General features: G+C 45.5%; 1 protein-coding gene across 4 annotated transcripts; it reads right to left on the bottom strand.

The window, feature by feature from the left end:
* Window positions 1-3,243: 3,243 nt before the first annotated feature.
* LOC100117329 (broad-complex core protein isoforms 1/2/3/4/5-like) lies at window positions 3,244-11,819 on the bottom strand. Of its 4 annotated transcripts, none has more exons than XR_001729096.2 (5): window positions 8,585-9,165; window positions 7,888-8,240; window positions 7,161-7,809; window positions 6,362-7,084; window positions 3,244-4,930 (listed from the first exon to the last, which is right to left on the bottom strand). XR_001729096.2 is itself a non-coding variant. In XM_016984758.2 (5 exons), the coding sequence occupies exons 1-5, from the start codon at window positions 8,622-8,624 to the stop codon at window positions 6,531-6,533; spliced, it is 1,506 nt and encodes a 501-aa protein (XP_016840247.1). In that variant the 5' UTR covers window positions 8,625-9,167; the 3' UTR covers window positions 3,244-6,530. The 4 variants fall into 4 exon arrangements, 3 of the variants coding, with proteins under 3 accessions (XP_016840247.1, XP_016840246.1, XP_016840242.1); XM_016984758.2 differs by having other exon boundaries at window positions 3,244-7,084; window positions 7,161-7,594; window positions 7,685-7,809; window positions 8,585-9,167; XM_016984757.3 differs by lacking the exon at window positions 8,585-9,165 and adding an exon at window positions 11,398-11,819 and having other exon boundaries at window positions 3,244-7,084.
* Window positions 11,820-13,055: the final 1,236 nt, after the last annotated feature.

Here is a 13,055-nt window from a genome sequence, read left to right as displayed (position 1 = left end):
GCAGCATATCAGTGCCGCGCGCACGGCAGTAATTGATCGTCCGATTATTCCTGCGGTCGGATCAACTTGACTCTTTTTTGCCGCAACGCTGTGTTTTCAGAGCCGATATATATTTGCGACGCGAGAAATATAAAACGCGCGTGCTGCAGCGCAGAGATTAACTTTTGCCTCTTCCTCTTTTTTTTTTTTTTTTTTTTTTTTTGTATTTTGTTATCTTCAACGCCGCTGTTCAATGTAAATATCGCGCGCGGGACGATGAGTTTTTTCGGCCGATGAAGAGGAACACCGTCGATGTATATGTGTGGGCTTTTATTTTGATGATGCTCGAAAGAGCTGAGCTTTTTTTCATATGTGCGTGGGAGGCGTCGAGCATTAATTGCGCGGGTGATTGGAAACTGAATTTTTCGCGGGGTTATATGTCGAAAGCTCGCGGATGGAACTGTGTAGGAACTTTTTTTTTAATAAAATGTTGTTTTTCGAGGTATTCGGGGGAGTCGTTTCGCGGCAAGGATTCGGCGATGTTTTTTAAAGCGCGAAGGTGTTTTCGAGCTGTGAGATTTTATACATCGATATATATGAATTGTTTTTGCCGAGATATGAAATGGCACTAATCTCATGTAGTGCCGTAGTGTCGAGGAAAAAGTATGTGTATGAGTAAAAACTCATTTCGAAGATTGAAGTTTCTTCTTTGAATTCAACATATTTTCCTATATACTGGTGTATATATATATATTTATTTATTTATTTTTGCAGCGAAGTTGATATTACGAAGTGAGGGCTGTTGATGAGCCTTAGGCTCTATGATGATGTACATTCGAGAAATTTGTTTTTATAACGGGTTCTATATTTAAACAATGTGGATATATCGTGATCTGTCGGGTCGATCTAGTATATTTAATTATACATATATAGAAAAATGCTGAAATTAAAACAGAAATGCGGGTATAATCATAAATGCATGAAGCCATATACTGTTTAAATCTCTCGCATATAGCTTTATGAATTTGGCAAATATTATTATCAAAATGCTATTATAGATATTACGATAAGATATTTTATTCAACCTATATACGACATTAAACGTCAGATGATTTTAAATATTCAAACGAATAACGCGTGTATAATTTCTTCACGATCGGGGGTGAAGTATAGATCAGAATATATATATATATATATATATATCAGCAAATGCCACAGCTGCAGCCCCGATCAATATTCGAAAAGCTCGTAAGAATACACACACGCAAACCTAAAAATTCATCAATTTTTTCTTCTCGCTTCCTCGCAGCGCCTCATCGATATCCTACATTACGTATTAAAAACGAGCTAAGAACACACGCTTACATAATCGATACTCCATCCAGTCCATAGCTATCGCAAAACAATTCGATTACTAAATATCTCGTATATACGCAGTCTCCGAAAATAATAATCTCTCTAAACCGCGCTACTCGTTCAGCAATGCAATCGTCCACGTCAGTCGTGAGTTTTTCCCTCGAAAATACCCGCGCTCAATAACCATCGAATCGAACGGTCTCGATATACATATACATTTTTAACTGGTCCGTCTCCGCGCGACGCGTCCAAAGTTTTAATTGAAACAGCTCGAGAGATCGTCGCTTGTTCGCCAAATAACTCATTAGTCCCGTCCTGGCGCTGCCGGACATCCTGTGACTGTGTATATACGTATACATATAATCGTAGCAAACATTTCGAGCGTTTCGCTGCTCAGTCGAAAAATCGTTATACGCGGAATGTACGAGAGAGCTCGCGATGCGAGTTGGCCCGATTATTCGGGCTGACGTTAATGAGGCGACGCGATCCTTGTGTATTTATTTTTGTTTTTCTCTTCTATATACACTTATTTTTTATCCCAATACTCTGAACCACAATAATATGCGGAATTTAATACAGCCGCGCGTTCGCGACGATGATAATAATGATAATGTAGAAAAATCGCGTATACGTCGGCGCTAATATTTCGCAATTTTTCTCCTCCCCACTCGATTCCGCTTATACGCTTCCCCTCTTTTTTTCCGCGCGACTATTATGTGCTTTTTGCAGGAAACGAGAGAGAGAGAGAGTCAGTTTTTTTCAATTCCAGCGACGCCGCGCGCACTCTTCGCGGGAAATTACATTAGTTCCGAACAAAATGCTCTGCTCCGCAGGGTCGTCTTCGCCTCGTCTATTGTCCTCGAGCGAATCCTGCGAGATTTGCGGAAAAGTATTTGAAGATTATTACCATTACTCGGCGACTACTCGCTTCTGGAAAATTCAATACTTACAGCCGTAATAATAAGCTCGCGGCGTAAAGAGCTTTATACGTTTATATATATATATAAAAAATATAAAAGCGTGTACACGCGACGATATTACATTTTTCCTGTAGAGAGGGATGATCGAAAGGTTGAAAAAAAGTAAATTGGCTCGCGACACAGTTTTGAAAATACAATTAAAAGAGTCGATATATAACGGATGGTAATTTTTCAAAATTCTGACAGCCAGCTCGCGCGAGCGAGAGCTGATGCCTGCGCTTGGCCATTATTCAGACGTGCGGCGCATTTCATTTCTATTCATCAATTAATCCGACTATTAATCACCGCTTATTGGTCATAAATCACGCTACATCCGTAATGGACGTACATGTGAATGCAATTTACATACGCCTAATTACGGGCGATGCTCCATATGGCTCTGTACTGATATGTCGCTGTATACAGGTATGTATCAGCTGAATTTAGACGGTGTTATTCGTGGAGATGGAAGCTTTTTAGTCATTACGACGTGATGCGCGGAATCGGGGGTGAAACATTACAGGATATTGTAGTAATAAAAAACGCAGCTTTTGGGATAGATTGATATATTGATAATATATATTTCATTTAACAAACTTGCACAATAAATGATTGTTCGAGTAAAGCGCACTTTAAGAGACGAAAAAATATAGTATAATGATGTACCACAGTATCGTAGATAAATGAAATGATTTCGCTCGCCGGCGGAAGATATATGTATATATATATATTATATCTATATATTAATAAAAAAAAAAAAAAAGAAAGAAAGAAATATGCTCCACTCGCGTAGTCACTCGCTTCCAGCGTGAACTCGACGCTCTCGACACACGCATCGATCTTCGGATGTTGTTCTCTATCTGTGCTGCTGCTGCTGCTGCTACTGCTGCTGCTTCTGCTGCTGTGCGCGCGTATATAGACACAAGTGCCTGTTCTGCTTCCTCTATACTTTCCACTGCAGTTCCTCACGCACGTTTTTCTACCGTCATACATAGATATATGCGTATGTGTGTATCGAATATATTATGTAGTAGAAAGAAATCAGTCTTAAGAATAATACAACAGTAGTTGCATAAGGCAGCTGATTGTTTTTTTTTGTTTTAGTTTTTTTTTTTTTTTTGTTTTTATACCACTATTTACAACATGTCATATACGCTATCGTGTATCGTGCTGGTATAGATATAAACTCTATGAATATATATTTAATAATAAATTTATCAATGATAATGGTTAAAAAAAAGAATTGTGGTATCATATACGCTGATTAATTATTTTCTTTTTCTCGTGATAATAATAGTAATAGTAATAGATTTATAAAGGCCTCTAAAATATAATACCGGCGCGCAGGCACGGTTTTATACGGTAACTCCTTTTCACCCCCGTCTGTATCATACTCGTCTACGCTATCATCATTACTTCTCGTAACTAACAATAATCATTTAAAACAATAGTTATCTTCACTCAAGTGATGCTTCTGTCGTAAGTTTGGCTTAAAATCTAAAGGTGCAATGGCTGGGCCACACAAACACTCAAATATTTTTCATCTTTTTCTCTTTTCTCTATTATCTTTTTTCCTCGTCGTTTAGTGTCCAAACACGTCGACAATATCGAATCTCGATCAATCAATTTTTAGAGTACGTAATTTAAAACCTCAACAAGCTTAAGTTCTAGAATGTGAATAGAAGTAAAAGCGCGAATTCTCGTAGATGCTCTAATAATAATAATCATAATAATCTAGGTGATTTGCGTGTTTCAGCCAATGCGTATTAATTGCAAAGTGGTAACTGTCATTGAATCACATACAGGTGCAGGTACGACATTGAGCTACAAATTAATCTCTGAAAGTATTATCTCTCTACACGATAACAGGGAGCAAAAGCTCTCCGCGCTCTCTACGTATATAATTATATATAAAGGTTGAGGTAGGCAAACATTTGTACTGTATCTGGTGATGGTTTGTACTTCATCGTGAGGCAATCGCGAATACGCATCGCATTCCTAGCATGTAAGTATGCATATAAAGAAACGTACGAGCATCCGAGGCTTACGTTTGTCAAACTTCAATTGCTCGCTTTCTTTATGTCTATAGGTAAAATGTTATAAATCATGGTCATACGGGCCGTTGCACGGACCCACGGTGTCATTGTCACTACATAAGGCAACGCTTGATTGCGCGGGCCTATAAACGCTTACTCGATACATAATAAAAAAAAAAAATGAACAAAGTAAAATCGACGTCTATAACTTTGTAGCAGTACGTTATTCGCACCAGGTTTACATAAACTTAAAAATCTAATACATATAATTTATGTACGTAACGTAAAATATAATGAAGGATATACACGATGTATGTAAAAGGAGAAAAATAAAAAATAATGAGGATCATCAAAGTACTTTTACGTACCAGTCGCGCTCATTTGCCCGATCGGCGAATTGTACTTTGTGAGAGGTAGTTCATTGCATCTTCACGTTATATGGCGCTTTCGATCGGTGTGTAAATGCGCGTGTTCCCGTCGCACACGTTTGAGCGGTATTGCATCTGTTTCCCAGGGCCATGTGTAATTTAATTTTTCTTTTTTTTCCTCGTCAGTTCGGTGTGTGCGACGCGTTTGCGCGCCTCGATCGTCATAGCCTTACTTTAACGTAACAAATTATAACATTTGATAACTCAGTCGTTAACGAAACCGTTAAGATTCTTAATGCGATTATGCGGCAATGATATAATAATAATAATAATAATAATTGTAATATAATTAAGACAAAGAAAATAATAGCAATAATGATAAAAAATATTAGTACAATGAACCTCCTATGCCAAGAGGCATTAAATGCCGATAGGAATCATACATTGTAAAATTAATATACATCGATGGAGACCGCTTACATCATTCGACGACTCATTTTTTGCACTTAATAAATCACCACAACGACCGCGACGAAAGGGAGCATTAAAAATCCGCAGAGGGCCGTAGAAAAGCTCGAACTTTCACGCACAGGGCGCCGCGTCGTTAGCGAAGATCCGTATCTGCGGACGTGTTGGAGCGGCGGAGCGCGTTGTGCGAAAAAGTTCAAACTTTGCGTATAATTTAATCTTATAAACGCAGCCCGAGCGCGCGCGCACGCTTTATTCGCTCGAATTTATGAATATGCATCTCGCTCTTGCGTACATCGTTGCGTTTATTTATACAAGTTTAAAACGACGACGCTCTTCTTTTCCGGCGAAATTGCATCGACTCCTCGAAACTTTGTAACGCGCGCCTACAAACAAGCCTCTATCACGGCTCTTCTTTTTTTTCTCTCGCGTACATATATGTCACATACAGTTGATTGCCAATTAGAAAGTGAAATCACAATTGTATAGGCTTGTCGCTCTCACCGGTCCAAAAATGTCGAGAGCTCGTCCCAATGAAAAATCAAAGTCTCATTCTTTGCGCGGCTTTGTTTCACGGTTAAAATAAAAATAAAATGTTTCTGGTCGTTCTCGTTAAAATCGATTCTGGCGGAATCGCGCGATAAAAATCAAAAGTCCAACTTTTCGATCAATCTTTACAAGATCATACCGAGCGATAAAAGTGAGTAAAAAACGGATCGGCGAATTTGAATCCCCCGAAATAGATCAGACATCTGTGACCGCGCGGGTCAAATCAACGGATAATTGCGTAAAATGAAACTGAAATGTTCGATTCGATTGGCGGTAGCACCGAAAAATAGACGATTCGATTCGATCGTCCGAGAAGAAAGATGCAAAAAATTAAACAATCAATGCTTGGGCGACGGCGTGTCTCCAATAGTTTTTGGAACGAGCTCAACTCTCGCGCGCATATAAGTTCATCAGTCTCTTTCGAAAGTCACGGCGCGTGCTCAGTCTTATTCATGCTTCTGTATTTTTCTTCTTTTTGTCTCTACTAAATCCGTATACTGCAGCGTTTGAAAGAAGAAAAATGAGAGGCGGATGCACGCGCCGTGGTCGCGGTACAATCATCGTAGTCGTAATTAATCATTATCATGATCGTCGTGGTCGTCGGTGCGTGTAAAAAAACAAAAAATTCGCAAAATTAAAACCTTACTCCTCGGGCATTTGATGCCGTCGTGATGAAGCAGTAAAAAGATTCGCTCCGTCGATCAAGTGATACGCAGCTTTTAGATACCGCAGTCGAAATCGTCCTTAAGCTTGGCGGCAGCCACGCTGATCAGCTCGTCGAAGAGTCCAGCGGCGCGAATCCTGGGGCCCGCAGGTCAAGCCATATCCGTGTCCTCTGGCTCCTTCTTTATCGCTGAGGTTGAGGGCACGATGACGGGCGTGGTGTTGTCACGACTTCTGCTGCTGCTGCTGCTACTCCTGGCGATGGAGAGATCCTCGACTTGGTCGTCCTGGTGCACGATGGCTGGCGCGACGAAGTGCTGGGGGGGCTGGGCTGGACTGGGGCTGCGCGTCGACATGTCCACAACGACGGGTGCGTTGTGCATACCGTTGTTATCGCTGTCGTTCTCGGACAGGGCGCTATGACCGTAGACGCTGCCGTTGACGCTGCTGGAGTAGGGGAACCGGGCGCTGCCGTTGTCCATGACGCCGACGGCCGGCTCGCATCGCTGACGGGCGACCCCCGCACCCCGGGAGGGCAGGATGCCGGCCTTCTTGAGTTTGTCGTAGAGTGTTCGCGAGGGGACGCCGTACTTGCGAGCGGCCTGAAGCGCGCTCATCCTCTTATTCCTCACAGCGTCCATGGCCTCCTGGATGTTCTCGCGCGTGTACTGCTTGTAGCGCTTCCATTCGGGCTTGCCCACACCAGCTGCAATGCGAGGAATCGTTAGTTATGATGTTGAGAGAAATTCAAATGTACGAGCAGTAAATGAAGTAAAACAAACATTTGCCTTTGCCGCTAGCCATGGCGATGACGTTGAGGTTGACGTTCGGGTACGGCGGCGAGCTGTTTTGTCCCCTGTTCTCTTCCTCCTCCATGGACTCGGAAAGCTCGGCGCTGCTCCTCCTGTCCGACTCGAGGTAGGATCCATTACTATTTGTACTGCAGGACGCTTCCTGTCTATCAAGCGCTGAGGGCTCCAAATGATGACTCTGACCCAGAACGTTTCTCAATATCGGCGTGTCTCCGCCGACGTGTGCGATAGCGGTGAGCTTCTTTCGGCTGAGGGGTGAATTATCCCTCTTGATTTCGTTGCTATGGTGTGATGTGCCAGCATTTAAGTGTTGGCTGCGTGGCGGTGGTGGTCCAGAGACGGGATGCGGGGATTCGGGCACAGCAGTTCCCGAGGCGTCCCATCCGTTTTTGAGGATGTGGCTCCTGTCGATGGGTGACTTACTCAAGGAAGCGGGATTGGAGGGGGGAATGTGGGGAGGAATGTGGGGAGGAATGTGCAAGGGTGAGACGTACCCATTACCGAGAGCCTGGTTGTTTGTCGCACTGTGGCTGGGATTATTGGCTGGGGGTGGTGTGACCCTGGTGGGTGGCTCCTCCCTGCGTTTGTGTTTGTCTGGGTCTTCTACCAAACCTTTAATCTGGAATTGACAAATAACAGCATTGGTAATCAAATCCTCGTAATGGGGCACGTATCATAGATAATGCAAAAATCTTACCCTTAGGTCGGAAGCAGCTTTGAGGAGACCAGCGAGGTCTTCTTGGGAGACGTTCACCTCTCCCTTGTACATGTAGTCAAGGATGGCCTTGATCTCATTTAACGTGACATTGCTAAGGAGAATGACAGGGTGCTCGCAAGGGTTTCCAACAAACAGCTCCTGGAAATAGGTTGAGCAGGCTGCGAGTACCATTTTATGGCACTTTATCTGCACACCATCAGCAGCCACCGTGACATCGGTGAAGGCCTCTGCCTTCAGAAGAGACTCGAACACAGTTACAAAGTTGAGGCTGTGGTTGTTCCAGCGTAAACAGTACTGCTGATCTGAACTCATGGTGCTGAATTCTGAGGAATCTGAAAAACCAAAATCACCTGTTGTGAAACGTTGATCAAAGTACACGCAACCCTCGTCGCGTATCTCAGCTTAATTGCAATCGCATAGAAAAAAAGTATTGTGAAATCGGGTAAAGTTTTTCAGTGCACGCGAACCAAACGTCAACAGACGTTCATTCATAAAATTAATTTTCAAAAAAAAAAATCCAAACGTAAGCGCGCATTGAGCGCGCGCACAAAGAGAACATTCCCAATCAACCTCAAAAAAAAAAAAAAATAAATAAATAAAGGGTCACAAAAAAAAACACACCAGTCTCCCCCTCGACAATCACGCAAAACACATAACTAATGCAACGATGATTAACCTGCGAAAGGCGTCGTAGCGAAGCACAAGGTCGGCGGCATTGGAAATCGAAAATCGCCGCGGGCCGAAAGCACGTGTGTACGCGCGCGAACTGCAATAGAGCAATCTTCAATGGCTTTTCGTAAGCGCGGCGCAGCCGATCCGTCTATTCACCTCGAATTCACAGCAGGTACGTGTATAGCTATATATATATATACACACACACACACACACACGCGCGCGCGTTATATACGCACGACCTCGTGTGAAAAGCGCGACTCGCGAGCGTTAACTATCCGAGAGCTAATAACACACTGACTGAGTGCCCTAGACAGTACTGGCATCAGAAGCGGCAGTGGCGGTGGCGTCGTTCCGGCCTTGAAAATCTAGCTCGAACAACAAACCGCCGAATCGCGCAGATAAAAACAACGGGAGAAACGCGCGTATATGCCGCCGCCGTGACACGAAACGATGGTAAACAAGAAGCGAGAGACACGAGCGCCCGCGAGTTTGCACGCGCTCTCGCGCGCAGGCTTTGTGTCGTCTTCATTCGATGCATGTGTGCGTATGTGTGTCTGCGTGTGTTTGGCCAGTTCGCGGAAGTTGGGAAGCAGCGCTACGACGCGCTTTTTTCGTCGACTCGACACAGAGAGAGAGAGAGAGAGAGAGCTCTGGAGAGAGGGAGAGGTAGGTATACGTTTGTGTATACATATAAGAGACTAAGGACTGAATGAATGCGCGAAAAATCGATGAGAAAGGAGGGAGAGTTTTATTAGCCACGAGGTGAGCTGTTTTCGTTAATTCGCGCGTGTGTGGGACGGGGAAGCGTTGTTTTGCTCGGGGACACGTGTACGCTGGGGTGAAAAAGAGGTGTATGCGTACACACACACACACACACACACACACACACACACGCACGCACGTATCTATAGATAGATGCTAATTTTTCCGAGGTTCGCGTGCTCGGGCTCGTGATGTGCGCGTCGATTAGCCATACTCATGCTCTCTACGCGCGATTTCGACGAACACGTGCTCGCGCGAAAAAAGAAGAGAGCGAATAATTCTCAGAAATCGGCACGTGTCCCATGGAAAATTTCGTCACAGGCGTATATAACCGAGTTATCGCTATATGAATTTCGCGATAGATAAGAGGTCGTCATGTGTCGCTATAGTTTAGTACGAAAAGTGGCAGAAATGTCGTTTCGTCATCGCGCTCATTTGCATGTATACCCTATAACAACATGCGCGCACACACATATCGGGGGGTGGGGAGGGGGGGGGGTGGAGCTACACGTGCCGTCGTAGACGATCTTGCGCATATTTTTATCTGCGTGTGCCTTGTGCGTATACGCTCGATAAGTTTTACAACTTTATCGCGCGTATTATAAGTCCACTTATAATAGAGCAATAGACAAGCCGCTGATTAATGCGTCTAATCTGCGACGACACTGTTTTGCACGAAAATCTTCTCTCAGGGTCGATAAGGTTCTCGTTCCGCAAAAATCGCCGACAATAAGAGTGTACTCATAGCTATAGAAGGAAAAATCGGCAAACTGCGCAGTATACTATATAGTAGCATCAGCGACGACGCGCCCAAAAAAAGCGCATATCCCCGCACACACCCATAATGGCGCAGCCTAGAAAACTCGCGCGTCGACGTCCCTTCCCCTCCCCTCCCCTCCCCTCCCCCCTTTATAACACACGCTGGCATTTCCGCGCCTATATTCGGCACGCACGCCGCTGATGCGTATATATATATATATATATACAGTGTGCGTATATAGTCGAGTGTGTAGGTCTAATCACGAGTTCAATGACGCCTATGTATGCGTGTGCGCACGCGGGCCCCGGCGCAGATATAGAATGCGCGCGTTCAGAGTGAAGCTTCTCTCTCTCCGTCTTTCTTTTTTTCCCCTCTCCAGAGCGTCGGGAGCGCGATGGCCTTTCCGCTTCGAAAATGCAGCGACAGCTGCGCCGTTTTGCGTGGCTTACGAAACACAGTTGCCACGCGCATTTTTTTCTCGCTCGGAAAATCACGGGCTCGATGCGCCCGGCCTTAATGGTTCCTCGAGGCTTTTTATTGCGCCCTGTGCCTATATCCGTGGAGATAAAGAAAGAGAGGTCGTACGTTAATTGGTGTATAGGAAAAATCGGCGACTCTTCCTTTGTGCGCATTATCGAGGCGTGCGGGAGATCGGTATGCGTATAACGATAGCGATTTTCGCGATTCTCGCCGGCGATCGGAATTTTTATCGCCGAGATATACCATAATAGGCAAAGAGCGAAAACTATACATACTTATACTTATCGAGAGAAAGAGAGCGGACGGGAAAACCTTGCTCTCGGCGATTGGCGAGCGAGATTAGCCGACGAAAATCGCGCTTTATCTTCCGCAGACGCGCGATTAGGCGCACAATGAACGGACACAGCTAATGACGCCTCTCCGCGGAATGTACATTGTCTCGCATAATGCGAAAATGATTCGGCAATTACGCAACGCGTCCAGTCTAGAAAGTCCCTTAATGCAACTGTCGCTCTTGCGCAACGGGTTTTTAGAAATCGCTGTCCGCGAAATTTCGGCTCTATACCTAACCGCAAAGCGGCGCAAAAAAGAGATAGACCGCGCGGCGTGGGTGTATATATATATATATATATATATATCCGCGCGTGCCCCGAGAGACGCGCAAAAAGCGCCTCGCAGTGATGCGAACACATGACGCGTCAGCCGCGCGCGGCGGGACGCACGCGCAAATCCGCGAAGCCCGTGTGTGTGTGTGTGTGTGTGTGTGTACGTGATATACGTACGGCGTATGTGCGAGAGAAAAACAAACTTACCGCCTGTGAGTATAGATATCGACGCCACGTGCTGTTTTTTCGCAGCGAAGGATGCTGTCTTCGACGAAGAGTGAGAGACTGCCGTGTGCGTAACCGCGTGTCACGAGGATTTCATCTTCGATCGGGTACAAACCGATGCGAAAATTGGCGCGCACGGGAGAACGCGCGAAATTTGAAAATTCAAAGAGTCCACACTATGTACTGTATATGGTATCACTGGAGCAAGTCCATACACAGAGAAGAATCAGCGAGAGTCACTGCAGAGAGACTGATGCACGGACGGACACTCTTTTTCTTTTCTCTCTCTCTCTCTCTCTCTCTCTCTTCTGCCGTTCTCGCCAAAGTGAATGAGAGAAAAGAGAGGAGCGCAGTGCGTTTTTCGTGGGCGCGCGACCGCGTGTGTTGCCGAACTCGCAGTCTCGGGCGTCGCTAAGTTTCGGCTGCTGCTCTGCTGATTCCCCCCTCCCCATTCGCTCTTTCTAGCCGCTTTTTCCGCTCGTCTATTTCCCTCCCTCCCTTCTCACTCTCTCTCTCTCTCTCTCTCTTTTTTCTTGCGCTGCGTTGCTGCCGCGCGCGCTATGCCGCTGCGTACGAATTCCGAAAAGCAGGTCGGCAGGCTGCCCCTCTCTACCCGCCTGTGCGCGCATATATCTCGCTGCGTGATCTACGAAGAGAGAGAGAGAGAGAGAGAGACGGAGCTATGGGCGCAAGGAAAAAGGAAACCCTCTCCGCGCGCCGCAGCAGGCCCTATACGCGTATGCCAAAGAGAGAGAGAGAGAGAAAAGGATGCGTGTATATAGGTATAGTATGGCAGGGGTGGACTTGGGGCCCTCGGCTGCTATATGCATTCGAGACACTCGGTATAGGGGCGTAGCCCCGAGTGCGAATTTTCCCTTGTATTGCGTCGGGAAGGATCGTTATGCGCGTGTATAGAGCCTGCGGTCGAAATTTTTCTGGCCCAAGGAGAAAGCCTGCGAATAGCCGGGAAATATACAATCGCAAGCGGCGAGAGGGGCTGTAAATCTCTCCAGCGCACCATACGTATATATAATATATATTATGCGAAAATAGAGCTTGTAAATTTTCCACCTGCGCCTGCGGTAATTAGTGCAATCATCGCCTTTACATTGTCAGACTCGTATACAGATTACAGTAATAACGCGCAGAAAGGAAAAACATTCTGTTATATATACAGCGGATAGTTTTCTAGCACACGGCGAAAAGCCTCCTCGTCATCGCGTTCTCTCTCTCTCACTCTCTCACTCTGGCGCAACGCGCTGCTCTCTCGACCAATCGCGATCCTCGCATTCGGCTATAAGCACACACGCACGCGTATATTCGGCACGGAAAAAAGAGAGACAGAGTGCGTGCGTGCGTGCGTGGCCTCGTAACGAAAAATGCGCTTCTCCCACTCTCTCTCACTCCTCGATTTCCCCCCTAGGCGAGTTTTCCCCTCTCTCTCTCTCTCTCGCGCGCGCTACGTGTGCCATACGGCGCAGGAAAATTCATCGCCGCGCTGCCGAAATTTCACACACGCGCGCTCGTGTGTTTTTAATTTTGTTTATTGCCACGTTGCTGCGCTGCGCCTTATCAGCTAGTATATACGGTGATTAAGGACGAGAGGATTGGATCGACGTGCCAGCTTCGCTAATGAAGAG

The sequence above is a fragment of the Nasonia vitripennis genome, chromosome 3 (genome assembly GCF_009193385.2).
Source record: "Nasonia vitripennis strain AsymCx chromosome 3, Nvit_psr_1.1, whole genome shotgun sequence".
Lineage (NCBI taxonomy): Eukaryota > Metazoa > Arthropoda > Insecta > Hymenoptera > Pteromalidae > Nasonia > Nasonia vitripennis.
This window is presented reverse-complemented; position numbering and strand designations above follow the sequence as displayed.